The following is a 19,945-nucleotide window of genomic DNA, read 5'->3' as shown; positions in this document are numbered from 1 at the left end:
TATTAATAAAATATATTTAAAAATAAAATATGGTGATAAAAAACAGCTAAAGTAAAATAAAGCTAGGCAATTATATGTAAGATATGCAGTGTTCAATTTAATTTTAATAGAAATGGAACTCAGCCTCTTATTCTGTTCATAGAAATTAAAAGGTGTTTTTGTTTAGCTGAAATTAGTTATAATGCTTTTGGTAATTCTCAAAAACTTTCTTGTCAATAAAAAAGAGGTGCAAAAATGCTATCTTTTAGGTTAATGTCTGCAAATAAATATAATACTACTTTAAGATCTGTGGGAAACACTCTACATTAAGTGTTGTTAAAACTTTTTATTTCTTATAATAGTAAAAGTTTGTATTCTGTTGGGCATTTTTAAAGATACAGGAAATTCTAAATGAGGTTCTTTTAATAACAAAGATAATTGCATTTTCATTGCATATCAAATTGTGTTTTCTTCCCATGAAATTTATACTTGAATTGTATAACTGATAAATATCTGGAAAATTTTATTACTTTCCCCTGAAGGGAAAATATATAAAATATTATAAATACTATATGTGATACATTAATACTAAATGATATAAAATGTATTTTTCTCCATTTTCTACTTCCATTACCTTACCTTATTCCGAAAATAACAAGTCTTTCAAATTAGGCTGAAAATATAGTATTTCAGTTATTTTTTCTATAGTTCTGACATTGTTGATTAGAGTATGTCTTTCATTGCTAATTATATCATAAACTAGGGGCCCAGTGCACAAATTTGTGCACCTTGAAAAGAACTTGGGCCGCGAGGCTGTGGTGGGCACAGGGGTAGGTCTCGGCCCATCCTCTGTGCCCCTGCCTGGCCCCTCCTGCCACGGCCCCCGGTTCCCTCTCTGCTGGCAGCCCCACTCCTGCTGCTGCTGCTCCCACTCACTGACAGCGCCAGCCCACTCACACCCAATGACCGCAGCAGAGCTGCTGTTCGCACCCGCTGCCAGCACCCAGTGCCGGACCCAATTACTCGGTGCCGTCAGGGGGTACTAGCGGCGGCTGCTGCCCCGATCACCCCTCAGGAGTAGGGGGGAGGTGGAGAAGCTCTCAGGGGTGATTGGGGCCAGGAGCCTCTGCTCGCACCTGCTGATGGTGCCGAGCGATCAGAACAGGCGCTGGGTGCTGGCAGCAGGTGTGAGGGGCGGCTCTGGCACAGGCTGCTGATGCGAGCGGGGGCTGGCACCGACAGTGGGTGCGAGCAGTGGCTCCGGCGCCAGCAGCAGGTGTGAGCGGTGCTGGTGCTGGTGCTGGCAGCAGGTGCGCACACCAGGTGGGACTGTAGCATGCAGGAGCAAAGAATTTTCAGTAAACACCAGAGGCTCGTCCTGATGACAGCGACTGGTGCCCTGCCTTGGTCTGGCACCTCCACTCACCTGCTCCACCAGCCCGCCACGGCCAACGCCTGCCATGTTCCACGCAAGCCCCCTGTTGGTCAGCGCACGTCATAGCAACTGGTTGTTCAGTTGTTCTGGTTGTTCTGCAGTTTGGTCTATTTGCTTATTAGCCTTTTATTATATAGGACTAGAGGCCCGGTGCACAAAAATTTGTGCACTCGGGGGGGAGAGGGGGTCCCTCAGCCCTGCCTGTGCCCTCTCGCAGTCTGGGACCCCTCAGGAGATAATGACCTGCTGGCTTAGGCCTGCTCCCGGGTGGCAGAGGGCAGGCCCAATCCCTAGGTGCAGCCCCTGGTCGGGCTCAGAGCAGGGCCGATTGGGGAGTTGGGGCGCCGCCCCCTGTCATGCACAGAGCAGGGCGGATTGGGAGGTTGCAATGCCACCCCTAGTCACGCTCAGGGTAGGGCCAATTGGGGGGTTGGGGCACCGCCCTCTGTCACACTCAAGGCAGGGTCGATAGGGAAGTTGCGGCGCCACCCCCTGCCACGCACAGAGCAGGGTCGATCAGGGGGTTGGGGCGCCGCCCCCTGTCACACACAGAGCAGGGACCATCAGGGGGGTTGGGGCTCCGTACTCTGTCACACACAGAGCAGGGTCAATCAGGGGTTTTGGGAGCTCCCCCCTGTCATGCACAGAGCAGGGCCGATCAGGGGGTTGGGGAGCTGCCCCCTGTCACACACAGAGCAGGGCCAATCAGGGGGTTGAGGAGCTCCCCCCTGTCACGCACAGAGTAGGGCCAATAGGGGAGCTGGGGCACCACCCCCTGTCACATACAGAGCAGGGCCCGTGGCGTGGGGGGGGGGGCTAGTTGAGGAGCCATACCCTGTCACACTCAGGGCAGGGCCGATGGGGAGGTATGGCTCTACCCCGTCTCACATAGAGCAGGGCCCGTGGGGGGGTTGGGGTGCCGCCACTGTCACACACAGAGCCACAGGGCAATCAGGGGGTTGGGGCACCGCCCTCTATCACCCACAGAGCAGGGCCGATCAGGGGGTTGGGGCGCTGCCCCCTGTCACGCTGATCCCGGTGCTGGGAGGCCTCGCGGCTCTGCTGATCCCGCCCGGCAGGGTCACAGATCCGGGTCCCAGGCCGCAGACAGCCTTGCCGCCTGCCTTCAGTATGCAAATTAGCCGCCATCTTGTTGCTCAGGGTGGGGGTCCCCACTGGGGTGCCTGGCCAGCCTGGATGAGGGGCTGAGGGCCGTTTTCAGGCTGGCGGGCGACTGAAGCTCCAAACCTCTCCTTTTTTTCTTTTTTTTTTTATTCTGGCATTTATTTACCTTCTATGGCTGTCACTGGAGCTGAGAGCCGGCTTTCTCTCTGAGGCTCGGCTGAAAGCAGGTTTCTGGCCTTTGTTTTCTGTAATCGAAACAATGTTGCGACTCCAGCTCTGAGATCCCGGCTGACTGGCAGGAGGTTTCTGGAGTTTTGTTTATCTTCTATAAATGTTACTATGTTTCCAACTGAAGCTCAGAGGCCGGCGGGGAACGTTGGAGTCCACAGCAAGCAAGCCTCCTGTTAGCTTCCAGCTGCCTGGCTGCCGGCCGCCATCTTGGCTGACAGTTAATTTGCATAAGGATACGCTGATTAGCCAATGGGAAGGGTAGCGGTCGTACGCCAATTGCCATGTTTCTCTTTTATTAGTGTAGATATTATTTATTGATACCCTGATATGTGCAGGAACTATGGAAGAAGCTGAGGTACAACAAGAATCAAAATAGAAGTGGTCACTGTATTCACGGAGCTTATACTAGTAGTCTAATGGGGAAGATAGACTGTGACAGGGTGGATCTGAGCACTGTGATCAACACCTTAAGAATGGGGAGGAGGTGGCTCTATGAAGGAAATTGGAGATGGCCTATACAGAGGTGATTCCCATGTTTTCATCTCCAATGCAGACATTTCTTCTGAGCTCCAGAGCTAGCTGAAGTATAATATCCTCACCTGGACGTCTCAAATACACCTCTAACCAAATATGACCAAAAATGGAAATTGTGAGCCTCTCTACCCCTGAAAAGAAGCACAACACAACTCTTGTCCAGTACTAGTAGTCTCTGTCATCTTCCATCAGTTGCATAAGAAAACCTTGGTGTCATCTTTGATCAACTCCCTCTTCTTTACTTCTTCCCATGACCAATCTATCACCAAGTGCTATCAGTTGTATGTTTTAAACATCTGTCAACTGTTCACTTCTATCCATCTCTGTTGTGCCATGAGAGTCCAAGCCAACATTGCCTCCTGCCTGGTCTAGTGGAATAACTTCCTCACACAGTTGCTCCATATCCACTCTCACGTCCATTCTGTTTTTAACATTATATTCAGAATGATTTTTCAAGAGGTTTATCTGATCGTGTCCTTCCTTTGGCTAACATCCTACATTAGCTTTTCATTACTCTTATGGTAAAGAGTAACCCCTTAGGAGCTCTTGCATAATCTGGCCCTTGCCTACTTCCCTAGCCTTGTCTTACACCTGTCAAAGTACTTTTATTCTGAGCATCAGCCTCAGTGGTGCCCCCTCCTCCACCCCAAAACAGAGTAGCCATTCCTTTAGAGAAAAAAGGTTTCTGAACCTGCAGACTAATCAACACTTTAACTTTGTGCACTTTTCTACCACTGTAGCATTTGCCATAGTTTCAGTTTTGCTTTGTTTTCATTGTTTTATTATCTTTCTCCCCTATTACACTATAAACTCTAGCCATGAAGCAAAGACCATACTTAATTTAGCTTATGTATAACAAGCACCCAAATAAATGTTATTGAATGAATGAGTGTCTGTGGGAGATTAAAATAACCATATAAATCTACATTTGTTATAATTATGTATCCTAGGTAGAATAAAGATAATTAGGGAGAGTTGAAACAATAAAGTGTAGGATAGAAATATGCATGTATCAATATGATATTTACTGCTAGGAAGTAATAACCACACATGGATCAAATTGACATATATTAAAGATGGATTGGCTTTTAGAAAAGGTCATATGTGGCGACATTAAGAAACTGTATCAAGTGATAACTACATATTAAAGAGGATGTTCTTTACACACACACACACACACACACACACATATAAGTACACACATACATAGACACACACACACACTACTTGGTTAGTAAGTCAAGTATTTTTAGGCTGTCTACTAAACTAAAAAATTCAAAATGAAATAGAAGTCATAATTTCCTGTCAAGTATATTTGGGTTGAAGTAAACAACAGAGAACATTTGAAACAATTTCTTAAGTGAATGTTATTACCAGTTTTCTGTAGTGTTCAGATAATTTTGGTGAGGGTGAAAGAGCTATTAGTTCCTTCGAAAGGACATTCCAATGGAGCTGTTTTGGTGTATTCTGTTCTCAGCTTCTTTTTTTTTTTTTGTCATCTTATGTTTTAGGTAAATAAAGCATAGGGCATAAAGGAGTGAAGATAGAATATAGAAGTTCTTACGGATTTAGGAAAAGGAAGCAAAATCACGTATTGTCGTGAACACCTTTCGCTGTGTCTACTGATCACTTAATTTAGCTTATATAATGTCAAAGATGATGGGATCAATTCTTCACCAAGGAAATATTGGCAGTGGTGTATTAATTCTTTGTCAAGTAGCTTTTGGTAAATTCCCAGAAGTGTATCAGAGTACACAATTAGTTGCCTAATTTGTCTCTTCTTTCTTTGTGTCTGCTGTGACTCTAATATATATTTCATCCCACACGTCACATATTTGCACATTGAAATAGCTCAGGAAGTATCCTATAGATTTCTTAACTACCAATACTCCTTGCTATGTACGTGGAAAAACTTATTTTGTTTTCTATAGACTAGAGACCAAAATCTGCCTGTATTTAAATCCTAACTCCAATATTTAATAGTTATGTGACCTTGGAGACTTAAACTCTCTGTGCCTGTTTTTTTCATCTCTAAACCGGGATAATAATAGTACCTACTTCACAGGGTTTCAATGAATTTTAATTAGATAATATAATGCAGTGTTAATGAGTTAATATAAATAAAGCACATAGAAAAGTGCCTAGCATATAGTAAGTTTTCTTTAGTTGTTTATAGTATCTTTGATAGTAGGTACTGAAGAAGCACTCAAGTCAGATTAAAATCTAGTATTTATTCTTCCTTTATTATTTTGGTTTAAAGTATTGCCATGTGCATTTCCTAAAAATACTTATCTCTTACTCTTTCCAACTCTATGCATTGCCATAAAAATTGAGCAGTTTCATTTATCAATTATATTGATTTGTCCTTTTTTATTGACTCGTCTGTTCTTTCTCCTGAATTGGGAGTTCTTCCAGGATAGAGACTACATCTTGCTCAATTTTACAACCTTTTTTTTGCTTAGTGTAACCCTGCCTAAATATTTCTTGAATGTGATGGATCTAGATCTATAAAAGTAAAATGTTTGAATAACTGTTTAGTCCCCCCCCCCTCCACCCCTTTGTTTTGTTGTTTAGAAAATAGAGAACCATTGTATAACACATAGGATTCATTGGATGAGACTGATAATATTATGGTGGAAATTGGGGTTAGAGGCTCACCATAATTTTTTCTCACAATAATTTCCTTTTCCTATGGTACCTATCTATAAACAAATACAGTGAAATTATAAAGTTAAATTCTTTGAAAAGAAATGAATTAGTGGGGAATAAATGACATCTTGGTCTAACAAAATCTATTTATTGTAATTGTTTAATAAAGCTAGTTGAGTAAAAATTCCTTAGAAAATATAATTTAATTTTTGCTCTTTGCATTGTGATCATAATGACTAACATGTCTTCATTTTACATCTCTTGAAAAATGGTTAGTAAGTCTCTTGATATAATAACTTTAAAGGAAAGGCTTAAAATGAAGAGGTGTGTGTGCGTGTGTGTGTGTGTGTGTGCGTGCGTGCGTGCGTATCCCAAGGGCTAACCAAAGTATTTCAAATTTAAGAATAAAGTTCAGCACCTTTTATGCTAGCTTTGACTCTGTATTCTTTTCTAAAGTTAAATAAGCTATTCCTCGTGGGCTTTCTGTGTATGTGTGGTGTGTGTGTGTGGGGGGGCGGGGTGGTTGTAGAAGTCAATATTCATTGACTCAATAAAAATATTTTCAGTTTCAATAAAATATTTTCAGACTCAATAAAAACATTATTTTCAGCCTGGCCAATGTGGCTCAGTTGGTTTAGTGCCATCCCATGCACCAAGAGGTCACCAGTTGATTCCGGTCAGGGCACATGCCCCGGTTGTGATCTTGATCCCCAGTAAGGGGGTTGGGGGCGTGCAGGAGGCAGCTGATCCATGTTTCTCTCTCATCAGTGTTTCCATCTCTCTGTTGCTCTCCCATCCTCTGTCTCAAATCAATAAAAACATTTGAAAAAATATATAGTAAGATTTAGTTTTTTAAAGTGTTCTCAGATCACCATGTTGTACTTCTCAACAGGCCAGCTGTATGTACAGAGCAGTTCTTAAGTTGTAATGCACATTTGTTTTACTATCATGCCGTCAATTACACCGTGCCTTCAGTCAGCTCGTGGAAAGTTAGGGTATTCCTCCTAGGGAAATAACTTTTTAGAGTCATGTATCAAATATGATGAACTTTCAAAGTTCATTTTTAAACATTTGGAGTCCTCCAGTATTTATATACAAATATTTTTTAAATTATGTACTAAAATATTAAAGTATATTTTAGTAAAGAAAACGAACTTATAAATAAAATGTTGTATTACAATAGTTTTGCTAAGATTATCAAAGTGCTCCTAACTATTAGGCTCATAGTCACTGGAAATATAATAGTACTATAGATCAAATATCTTTTCAAATTAACAGTTACTTTGAAAATATTTCCATGACAGGCAACATTATTACAAACCCTACCTTGACCCACATATTTCCAGCAATTTCTTTGTATTCAGATTTTACTTCCTAAGTCTTCACAGTCCTTCGGAATGTCCTGAAAAGGTGGGGGGATTGTGTAAACAGGCTATTCATATAATTCTTGATTCTTTTGACACAAGGAATGCAGTTTGTTAAATTATATATACAGTAATTGCTTTAAAATGTAAATTGATGCTTCTAAAATGAATATTTCTAATCCTTTTTTAATGTGTTGGGGGCATGACTACTAGGTTCTTCCCTACTTGACAGCTACATCAAACTCTTGAGTAGTTAAAGAGCAGACAAGCTACTCTAAAATAAGTAAAGAATTGATTAAAAAAATCACTGTGGCTAAACCGGTTTGGCTCAATGGATGGAGCGTCGGCCTGCGGACTGAGGGGTCCCGGGTTCGATTTCTGTCGAGGGCATGTGCCTTGGTTGCAGGCACGTCCCCAGTGGGAGGTGTGCAGGAGGCAGCTGGTCGATGTCTCTCTCATCGATGTTTCTGGCTCTCTATCCCTCTCCCTTCCTCTCTGTAAAAAATCAATAAAATATATTTTTAAAAAAAATCACTGTGATGTACACTTTCTAAAGCAAGTGTGATTCATACTTCTTAGGAGCCCAACACCAACATGGAATAGCTGCTTAATAAATGTTATTGAAGAAGTGAAATTAGTTCATGTCCACAGACTTTTGATTCACACCTAAAATTTTAAAATATTGTTTAAAATAATCCTTTCTCATTTGGAATTCTTCTAGTATGTATGTAAGGTGCTTGAGATGAGAAGAGATGTTATATTTTTTAAAATGCACTAAGTTTGAACCTGCTAGTCAGATATTTATAATTGGACATAATTATCAAATTCAGTAAGCCAAACAATAGAAGTTCGTGGAGTTGAGAATAACATGTATTTTAGATTAAGAGGATCCTGGATGATGACAAGCTAGTGAGAGTGAACCTAAGAGTTGTACCTGAGGCTGTATTAAACTTTAGTTGAAGGCTTTTTTCAACCTTGGACTCTGTGAATATGTTCTGGATTCCTTTATGGTCGTTGAGAATCTGTTCAGAAAAGTGTACCATTGGTAAAATCTTTTCACCTTCAGTAACTCAGGGTAATCATGCCTTTCACTATCATAGATATTTGGTGAAATAAGCCTGGCAGATGCATTGACAATCTACAGAGATCCAAGCCCAATCTCTCTTTTCAAAAAGTAGGTTATCAAATAGAATGATAAAATCGAAACATAGAAAGTTAACGAACAAAGAATTAGAGATATGATCTGGTAGAATTGAGTTACTAGATAGAAACAGTTTAGAACAGCGCTTGGCATATGTTATAGATTAAGTATTAACCTGTTATTCCAATTCTCTTCCTTTTCCAAGTTTAGGAATCTTTTGAGATAGGTGCTGAGACTGAGAGTAGTATGAGGTGACAAATGGTGAAGGAAATGGAAGAGTAATTGGCTACATGAAAGAGTTGAAGAGTTTAAATCCAGTTATGTATTCTTTTCTCTGTATCTCTAATTTCAGCAAGTGAAAATTTCTTTGTGAGTGGTCTTCAATTTTATATACATTTTTAAAAATATAAAAATAATATAAATATATATGTATATGTATATGTATATGTATACATGTGTATACACACACACATATATATTGTGTTATAATACTCCTGTACTAGAAATCCTCTCATGACACCACAGTGTATTTAGAATGAAGTCCAGGCTCTGGACCATGGCTTACAAGATCCTACATGGTTTGTACTGTTTCCCCATATTCAAAAGTACGTCCTGCTTGTGAGTTTGATTTCTAATATGAATGCCTCTTGAAACAGAAGGACCCCTTATTAGTCAATGTTTAAAAAGTCAACAATGTTCACACCCACACAGTAAAGTTCTCCTTGTACAGAGAGACACATATGAGCCCTAAAATGGAAGAATGAGTCAGGGCAGGAAGTACTTTTGAAGAAACTATTACTTGTAAGTTAAAGAATATTCTAAGTATAATATTAAATGTTTGAATTTAGAGACACAAAGCTAAGTAGGTTATCCCCGAATGAGCCTTATAAGACTAAGGACTGCTAGAAGCCTTGCAGACATAGTTAATCCTTCAAGTTAATGGTTGTAGCATTTCCACATATATCTTAGGTTCACAGTCTCCTTTATCTTCAACATCTACCAAATTTTTGTCTTAAACTTAGAAGCAAGACCATGTCTTTTATGAAATCTTTGAAACTATTTAAATTATTTTCCCATTTTTCAACCTCCTACACTACCCAGTTTGTCACTTGATGTCTAGTCAAATATTGTCCTCAATTAGTTTCTTGTCTCGCTATTAGGATTTTAAGAATCTTGGGGGAGGAGGGTTATTGTAATGTTTTTATTTGTCCTCAGTAGCATTTTGCAGTTATTAGGATGTAGTAGGTGATTATTTCTCATTTTATTGCTTTCTTTTAACCTAAATCTGTTTCTGTCACCTTTTCCCCCAATCATTATGTCTTTGTCTCAGATTTTCCACATGTAGTGGAAGCATAGTTATACAGTATGGACCTAGATAATCATTCCATGAACTGAATAATCAAGATTTAGTCGTAGTTCACATATTTAATTATTTTTTTGAAAAATATAACACTTTTTTCTTGTTTAGAAATGTCTAATTCTTTTTGGATCAACTTTTACCATCACATATCTAATGGAAATCAGTTAAAAGTCATGAACTTGGGGTCCGAGTCTCAGGTTTTAATGCAGCTGCATAATCCTGAGCCAGACACTTAATTCCCTACCTCACCTTTCTCACCTGTTAATAACAGTTATTATTCTATAGGGTATTAGTAGGATATCTGTTGGGCATCTACCATGTCCTCACAGGGACTCTGTGGGTTAGGTTGGGAAGGTAGATTTTTACAAATAAGAGAAAACTCATAACGATCAAATAACCCCTGATAGGTTACACTCTAATAATGACAAAACTGGTTTTAAACTCAGGTTGCTCTGATTCCCAAGCTCATGTTCATTTCACAAACAAAGGGGAATTAGATAAGATGATTTTCAAGATCCCTTCTGGTTCTAAACTATGATTCTCTGCTATTAATGTTTTTCTGTTGATTCAGGGGATACAGTTTTGTTGTTGTTTTTTACTTCTTTGTCTTTAGCTCTTTTGTCAAAACTTTCTGATCATGACTAATAGCTGATTTAAAAAAATTAAATAGCCTTTGAAATGAAAGGTTATTTTAATTCTAAAATATAAGAATGATGTGCTACAATTATAGAAAATTTTTCTCAAGTCAGATAAATGTATTTGAACATCATATTAGCAGCAGTAAATATGGAATTAGATTAAAAAAGTAGAAGAGTGAATAGGATTTTAGGCCTTACATTGAGGAAATATTGATTTCTTTCTGCGTATTAATTAAGTTCTTTCCTGGTTTATATTTGCTGTTTTAATTTTCTTAAGGTCAACCTTATTGTTTATAGTTTCCCATGATATTTTTCTTACTTTACTGAGAAGTCACTATAAAAATTTTATAATACAATTTTGAAAGGAAAATTGTGGATACAAATTCAAGATACTTACTGGTAGTTTATTTTGGGTTTGAAGCATGAGATGTAAAGATTAATTGCTTTCTAGATAAAGTCTAGACTGACCTATTAACGACTAAATTATTGCAGAATTGCTGATGTTGCCTGTCTAAAGTAGTCTAAAGAATATTTTGATAAATGTATTAAGTCCCTTTGACAGCTCTGTATAACAATATAAATTTCAGAAAACAAGCAAGGAAATGAATGTACTCATTGTTTTCTTCTGTGGCTGTGATAAATAGAACTCTTAACTTCTATTATGTGTCAAACTCAAGTGTGAATATTAATATATTGGTGGATGTATACATTGGTGCTTGTGTTTATCAGATCACAAATTTGGTCCAATCTGAAGGGATGGAAAAATGCTTCTACTGCTTGAATTAATATTACATATTGTGTTAAACCCTCAGGTGCTGCATTTTTTTTTGTAAAAAGAGTTATAGATACCTTAAAACTTAAGAAAAAAATAAAATTTGTACCATTTCTACAATTATACTTATTGTAAAGGAATTTTAAAAGCAGTCCGAGCCATGAAATTTTGACTTGCGTTTTGCTTTTCTGAGGTTAGCATTTTGTTATATTATTTACTTGTATTATTATAAACATTCCCCCTCCCTCAAACAAATTTATGTTAAACAAAAGTTAAATTAGATATTTATACTAGTTAGTGTTTGGATTATTTTTCTAATGCAGTAATATTTCAATATTTGTTTACTTGGATGGTAATTTCAAACATAATCTGGCTCACTTTGTTCATTTTACCTACTATCAAAAAATATTTAGAGCTGATTTTAATGTGAGTCCTAAGAGTTACATGTGTATGTTTATCTGTGTGTGTATTGCCTATTGTGTCTTAAATTCGCCAAAAATTCAGTAGAGGAAGAAAATTTTTTCTTAATTATATACTTTCCTGTGCCTGACACATAATAGGTGTTAAATAAGTGCTTAATGAATGACTATAGCTTATTGATCAATACTGCCTCCCACTTGCATTAGAGGAAATATAGATGCTGGGCATATATACTATTTTAATTGATAATACCTGTGATAAGATAAATTTATTAACTTGCCAGTGTCAGTCATGAACCTGTTAATAAGAAGTTGCATCCCAGAAAGTTAATGACAGTGCGTTAGTGAGATTTTAAAAAGTTTTTCAGCCTCAACATGCTTGGCATTCCTTTCTTTGATGTTGAAATATTGAACCGTCTCTAATCTAAATTCTATGCTCAAGGCAAGGCATCTAACTGTAGTACGTGGTTTTCCTGGTGTAATATCAGAGTAAAGAATGTTTTCATGATAATAGTAAAGAAAAATCACTGACATAAGAATCTAAGTACATTCTTCTACTATTAAAAAATGTTAGCAAGGCAATGAAAAGAGAACCAGCAGTGTTTATCATATCAATTAATAGATAAAATTTAAGTATAACATACTATATTTAGAAAAATGATGCCATGGTTGCTAGTATTTGCTTATGTGGCTGATTTTTCAAAAGTATTATATTTATGTATCATTTTCTGCTGTACTTTAAAGTAAGATGTAAACTTTCAAGGAGTAGATAATAGGGGAGAAAGGTGTATAAAAAGAATGACAATGAGAAAAGTGCAATTATAGAAGAATATATTTTTCATTAAAATAATGAATTCTGGGGGTCAAAGTGAGGAGAACTCTCTTAATTACTCCTTCTATTGATACCATGTGTAAAAATACATACTTCTCTGAAGATACAAAACTTTTACTGTTTATATTTTTCTCACTATTTGTTTGTAGATTAGTTTTGTTTCTGCCTGTAACCACAACTTGCTCATAAAACTTGTTGCCTAACCAATTGTTCAGAAAACCATTTCTCTTGTATTAGCTCACAGGTTAGTCATTCTGTAGCCATTTTTTCCCCAGAGGCTTAGACGCTGGGCAGTATGTCTTCATATCATTGTGCATTTTTAAAAATTAAGTTATTGCTCTCATCTATTCTTGTACACCTGGCTCATTAGATGTGATGAGCATTGGATCTAAGTTATCTGATAGGCTATATTTTAGGGCCTCATTGTTAGTCATTCCCCTTGCTAATAGATTTTCAGTAAGACTTATAAGTTGTTAGTCACCACAAGAAATAATTTTTATAGAAAGGGAAAGGTGTTGCTTAGCTGAAATTACATGAAGATTTAATATATTGCAGTGAAAATATATTTAATACATTGAGATTAATTCTGAAATTTTGGATGACAAATAGTTATTTTCTTAGCTATCATGGTTGACTAGCTAACCTTTTCAGCGAACTTACTAGTTAACTTTCTGACAGAAAGCATAAAATACTTCCTTTTTTGTAAACTTAACATAGATATAGGCTGATCTCAGTTCTAAAATGTTTCTATCTCACAGGTATAAAACAGATAGAAAAGGCTTTTTCAATCAGACTACTAAAAAATTTAAATTTCTGGATAACGTTTTAAACATCTGTATTTTAGCCAAGACTTCCAGAAATAGGAATGTGAGAATGATTTCATTTGCTGTGTTCATATGTAGATTAGGATGGAAACAGTATAATAGATCACAATTTTCATTAACAGTATCTCAGAGAATATTAAAAATCATTCATTTTTATTCTATTAATTTGAAATCTAGTTAGAGACTTGGTTGACTATCTTTGCTTGGCAAATTGTTTCTTCACAGTTCAAATTAACATGGTAAACAAGATATTAGAGGAAATTATTTAAATACTTAAGAAAATAAAGTCTTCTTGAGTACTTATACATTCTCACTTAAAGGATAAGCTAACTAAAAAATATTACTAAGTGAGAATCATGGTAAATAGGAATTCTCAGGGTAGTGAGAACTGGGGGGTAGTAGAAAGTCTTCTCAATGTATATTTTATATATCTTCTTGATTTTTAAACCTTATAAATATTTTGCCTATTCAAAAATGAAACATGAATATACTTACCTACATATAAACATATATTTGTGGGGATCATGTTTCCTGTAACTTCATAGGAACCATGTAACCCCAAGATCATTCTTTGTATATTCTCCGAATATACAAAATTAATATATGTATTTGTTCTTTAAATAGCCTAGGTTTTGAGACAGTGTCCTGGTTTATTAAAGTTGGTCTGTGTCTTCAACCGAGTAGACTTAATTTGAAAAGGAAAGTGCAACTAGAGATAGGAAATGATTTCAATTGAAGTCAAGGCATAAACTATGACTGGTAGGTAGGCCATTTAATCTCTGACAAGCTAGATACCACTGGTTTTGGAGGTATTCACTTTACAATTAGTTTCTTCAGATAGCCCAGAAGGGGTAGAGGAAAGAGGAAGGTTAATTTTTTTTTTTTTAATCCTGAGTTCTCTGAGACCTCTAATAAAAGGGTTTATGGGTCCATTTCTAACGGTTGGATTTTCTTTTTTTAGAGTAGGGGTTTTCTTTTTTAAAGGAACTTTCCTTTGAAGTAAGCTAATTTTTTATTTAGAAAACTAACTTCTTCTGGATACACATGTGTATTGTTTCTGAAGTTTAGGATTAATTCAAGAGCTGAGTAGAAGACTTTTTAAAAAGATAATATACTAGAATATAATTTCCAAGAGGAGATCCTAGATGTCTGTTTTTATAAAATTTTAGATTATTTCATTTATGTTCAAAGTAAAAGGCATTATACAACTTAATATCTTAGTTATAAAGGTAAACATTTATTTTTTAAATTATGATGCTACTTTCTACAGTATTTAGAATTATTTCCTAGCAAAAGTCATTTATTACCATAGCAGAGAACATTAAAATGTAATAAGTCTAAATAGTATTTCTTTTTTCTGAAGAATTTCTAAGTACTTAAATAACTGCAGGCACACAGTTTACTTGTAATAAAGAATGTTAATGGGGAGGGTAGGAGTTAATTAACTAGACCCTTAATAATGGGCCTTTCTAGTCCAAGGAATCTTATAATTGCCTCTGAAGCTAGTTGTGTAGCAAGTTGCAAGATGAAATATCTAGGTTTGTGTAGTAGTCATTTTAAGAAAAAGGTTGTCTTCAGGCAAACTTTGGAACCTTTATTATGTAAAATGCCTTTTTAATGATAAGCAATACATATTGTCAAAATAATTTTGGAGATAGAAGTTCAGTGCTTCCTGTTTATATAAGATTAAATTAACAATAAGGCTAAGACTCTCCTACGAGCACAGTTTTTACTCCCTTTGGAGAAATTAACCTTTAGGCAAACTTTATACACTTAGTAGTATTTTGTTAATCTTAAAAATATATTCCTATGATTACTAAGGATTATTGAAGTGTGTGGTAATTTTCTTGAAAACTGTTTGAAACGAATGAAATGGAAAAGCATAGGGGATATTTTCATTAAATCTTAATATAAGAAGTATACATGTTAAAAAATAACTTAGTGCATATTTTCTGCAAATGTTATATGTTCCAAACTGGTTTACTTTATTGTAAATCCCCCAAAGGATATTTAATATTCCTCTCTTAGGGATTGCCCATTTTGTACCATTCAGCTACTTGCAAAATCTGGTCAGTCTGTGCCAGGACTGCAATAGGATAAGTTAGTGAAAATAGCCTGTTTGGCTTCTGTTGGGAGGACCCGATGAAAATATGTTCCATTTTCAAAATGTTTCTGAAAGGACTTATTTGTGGAAACGATGCTTGCCATTTCAAACGCTTCAAAAAGGCAGGTTTTACAAAATGCAAAAATAATCTCCTGAAAGTTTGAAAGGGTAGAGGGGGCTGCCGTGTGGGGGCGGTCTCTTTTGCTGCCCACATCCTCCCTCTGTTCGGTGCGTTGTGTGCTCACGGGTTCCCTGGAGCGGATCACCATATAATTGATGTGCAGTCTGCATTGCTGAATCCTGGACTGCACCATTCTGTGTTCAAGGGAAGATGTAATCTGATCCCTCTGCTGCTGAGGGAGGAATCTGTTCAGTCAAGGCTTTGACAGGGCATAGTCTCCTCCAATAATCTTCTCGGTTCTCTCTCATTATTCCCTCGAGTTCTCCTCAGTCAAGCTGCATGTATGTATGTGTGTCCCGAGGAGCGGTTTGATACTGAGCTGCATTTGCCTTTACTGTGGAGTTTTGTTGCCGGTTCTGCTCCCTAATCTTCCTTTTCTGACGTGCCCGAGCATGTCCACATTAGAATCTGTGACATACCTACCTGAAAAAGGTTTATATTGTCAGAGACTGCCAAGCAGCCGGACACACGGGGGCACAGAATCACTGAAGGGGAAAAATACAGAAAACATGGGTTTCTACGGCACGCTAAAAATGATTTTTTACAAAGTAAGTAATCTGTTTTCTTCCTGTGTTGTATGAGTGTGTGTGTGTGTGTGTGTGTGTGTGTATGTGTGTCTGCCTGAGAAGGAAAATCTGTATCATCAGAGATGGCTGCAGTATCCTCTAATTTTGGTGGGTGGCTGGATGTCTGGTAGTCTGTTTTATATTGTGAATGTAAGCAAATAAGGGAAAGACGTGAGCTGTAAAAAAGCTTGAAATGAAAAGAAAATGGATATTGGAATCTGGGAATTTTTCACTAAAAATATATTCAGACTTTAGAAATGTGGCTCCGTTAAATGCTGACCTGGAAATACTCTACCCTTAGTTGGCGTTTAGTGAACCTCTTGCCTTTAATTTTTCCACACCTTAGATCTATGTATTTTTTCTTTTTTCTTTAGTTGACTCTTTTAAAATGCAGAATTGCTAGGATATTGGGGATTTATATTTAAAGAGATCATATTTACTTTCTGTACCTCTTAAAAATTGCAGAATCAATTTTTGGTTCTAAACTCAGTATTTTTCAGTAAACAATATAATATTTAAAAGACTTCTGTAGTCATACAGGAACTGCTTTATTTTATAAAATATTCTAAAGATAAAAACCATTTCTCTGGTTCCTTTGATATGTATATTGGGCATTTTTATTAATTGAAGGTTTTCTAAGATGGGAAATAAAGTTTGCTTTTAGTGGCAAATGGCATTTGCACCAATGTATTTACAAGATATCTAGGGAAGTTCTGAAAGCCAGTATTCCAAACTTAATTAGAATTCATATCAAAGTTTTTCATAATAATTTTGAAAATAAGAATCTGTGGAAGTTATTTTAAAAAACAACAAACTAGAATTTTAAGGTAATCTGTACTTACTGACCTTCCTGATGGATACATTTTGGGTGTATGTGTACGTGTCTATAATTTATATCCATGCAAGCACGTGGCTACCTATATAGTAAACCTTTTATACTTATTTTTTATTTTATTAAAATTAGTTGAAGAAAGAAAATAATGATTTTTGAGAGGAAGCACATTAAAACAATGTAATGAGTACAGAAAGTTCTCAAGGGTTGAAATGAGACCACATCCATTTATTTCCAGCCGGTATCTCATGAACTAAGGTATACATTGTAGATGAGCTTATGCTCTCACCTCTAGCCCCTAATATTGTAAGATTGTCCCTGTGTTTTGCAAGACTTTCTTCATGATGATAAAAACGTAGTCTTTATTATTCAGAGTGTGGTTCAGAAAGATTTTTAGAGTCATGTTGGTCCTCTTTAGTATTTACAGTGTAGCATAATGTGTTATGATGTCCCCACGTGAGGCAATAGGTAAGAAAATAAGGCTGCTGCAAAGCAAGGGTTTTCACCTTATTATGCAAGTAAGAGCTAGCTATCGCTCTGGGGTTTTTCTCCTTGTAATTTTCAGTAATATTTCTATTAATTAGCAAACACATCTGAGAGGGGATGTTGAAATACAAAAAGTTGAATCCTATCACATCTTATTTCCTGGTTTTATGATATATGTATAGTTTGATTAGCTAAGTTAACCGATAGTGAAACATAGAAAATAAATATTTCAGTATTGACAAAATGCAATTCTGAATACATTTACAGTATTACATAAATATAGCGTAATGAAATACGTTAAAGCTATAAATGTTGGATATACCTTACAAAGATGGGTAACTCATTCTTTTTAAGTCTTTTTGTTGTTGATCTTCAAATTAAAATGTTTGTCTTGAGTATCTGTCCATAGAACTATATTCTGTATGAATATCAGTTGACGGCTTTTCCCCACCTTTATTATAAGATCTCCAGATTTCTCTTATTATGGACTTACTTTTTTTTGCTGTCCTCATTGCCCATATTCATTGTTTTATATCTTATTATTATTACTTTTCAAGATCATTTAATTTGCATTGCTGTCTTTACCTTTTATAATATGTGTTTTAAATTTAGTTACTGTTACTTTCATTCTGAAATTTTGAATTTTGCTTATTTTATCTTAAAATATGTTTTTAAAGGAAAATGAATATCAGAAAGAAAGGCATGTTAAATATTGTTCTTTTCTATGTGGATTAACATGACATTTCCCTCTATGTTGGTTCTTAAACCGGAAAACATGAAAGGTATATTGCTCTTAAGGAATATATATATGATGGATATCTATTTTTAAATCCTCATACACTGTTCTCTGGACAAAATATTAGATGGAAAATTCACTTTTCCAGTCTTGTAAAGAGTAGAAAAAAGTAGAACTAATAGAAGAAACTGTGAAACATTTCTTTCCTATAATATTTAACTATTCCTAATTAACATTGTAGCATATAAACATTTAAGATATTTATTAAAGTTTGTTAGTTGGACTGGTGATTTAAAAAGAAACTATCTTATTTGTTTTACCTTACAGATGAAAAGAAAGTTGGACCATGGTTCTGAGGTCCGCTCGTTTTCTTTGGGAAAGAAACCATGCAAAGTCTCAGAATATACAAGGTAATAATTAAGTATAAATAATAGATTCTCTCATGATTCTCGTGTTTCTTTAAAGAGTTGATGATTGTTAAAGCATTTCTCTCCATTGATCCTCATGGAATTATAATGTCACTAGTATTGTTGACTGTTTAACACATTTTGAGATCACTGAAAATTGGGAAATATCTTATTTTAAATAAGGAGAAAAATGTTTTCCACTATAGCTTTATATTTTTTTACAAATACGTTGAAGTAAGACACAAGCAGAAGTTCTCTTGTCAACAGAATTTTTAAATCACAATTTTCCAGGAATTCTAAAAAGTAAACCCAAAAATATAAATATGAGCAAATGTATCTCGTTACTATAGCAACAACTGTTCTAGGGAGTATATTTATATATGCAAAATAAAAGATACATTTATTAGCAGTGAAATAAGCCTCACAATTACTAACTAAATCATATTTCACGAAATTACTGTGTTAGAAATCCCCTTTTATTTGCTTGGTAGGTCTTGTGTTTTTAACACATACATTTCTACACCAGGAGAATAGTTTCCATAACAACTAAATACAATTGTAGGCTTGTTTCCTGCACCATTCCATCATTTTTGGATTTTGCATCAGTATAAAACTTCCCACTCTCACACTAATTAGGCTAAGTTAAGCACAATATCTATTAACTAGTCAATTAAAAATAACTTTGAATGTCACTTGGAGTGTAGTATTTTGAAATTTAAATGACAAAAGAATCTTAAAAACTTTTTTTTGGTCCTTTTTTTTTCATAATTGTCAGTTCTTCAGATAACTGAAAGTTAGCTATAGAAACCATAAGAACTCATGATGGTGACATTTCTTTTTTCCTAAATATTTTTATTTAGAGTTATTTTTATTCTATAAGCTGCAGTAAAATTAACTTTGTTCAGACATAAGTTTTTGTGATTGAACATTGTTACAGGTTGCATCTTTCTTTTTTCAGAGAAAATAGCTTATATTTTTATTTAATTCAGTTGCAGAATATATTTCTTTCAAAAGCTTCTTTGTGAAGTTTAGAAGTGATAATAATTAGAATAGTTTTATATACAAAAAATGCAAGGATGATACAGAAAAGAAAAATAAAGCTCTCTCTTAGTTTATCAGGAAATGCTTTTAGTATCATTTTCTCATGTTAACTGTCCCCTTCCCTTTGCTTAACCCTTTGCCTTTTGACAATTTGGCTGTGTTTTGGTATTTCCACCAGAGGGTGTGGAGTGATATAGAGATAAGCTACTCACTTCATTTTTGCTTTTTCCTTCTAGTCTTGATAAAGTATTTCTTGGATGAGAAAGTTGAGTGTAATGTTAAAATGTGC

General features: G+C 35.9%; 1 protein-coding gene across 7 annotated transcripts in view; it reads left to right on the top strand.

The window, feature by feature from the left end:
• The window catches only part of FBXW7 (F-box and WD repeat domain containing 7), a 177,355-nt gene that overhangs the window by 130,203 nt on the left and 27,207 nt on the right, over nt 1-19,945 (top strand). For 6 of the 7 annotated variants that reach the window (XM_070415321.1, XM_070415316.1, XM_070415315.1 and 3 more), the window contains one exon: nt 18,536-18,618. In XM_070415321.1, the coding sequence (XP_070271422.1) occupies nt 18,536-18,618 (83 nt within the window). Of the gene's footprint in view, nt 1-15,723; nt 16,137-18,535; nt 18,619-19,945 lie in introns of those variants that run through there. The other variant, XM_070415320.1, reaches the window with a different exon arrangement.

Source organism: Myotis yumanensis, unplaced genomic scaffold (genome assembly GCF_028538775.1).
Source record: "Myotis yumanensis isolate MYYU_CA2020_CCGP unplaced genomic scaffold, mMyoYum1.0.hap1 SCAF_5, whole genome shotgun sequence".
Lineage (NCBI taxonomy): Eukaryota > Metazoa > Chordata > Mammalia > Chiroptera > Vespertilionidae > Myotis > Myotis yumanensis.
Note: the sequence above shows the minus strand (reverse complement) of the source record. Positions and strands in the feature narration are given on the sequence as shown.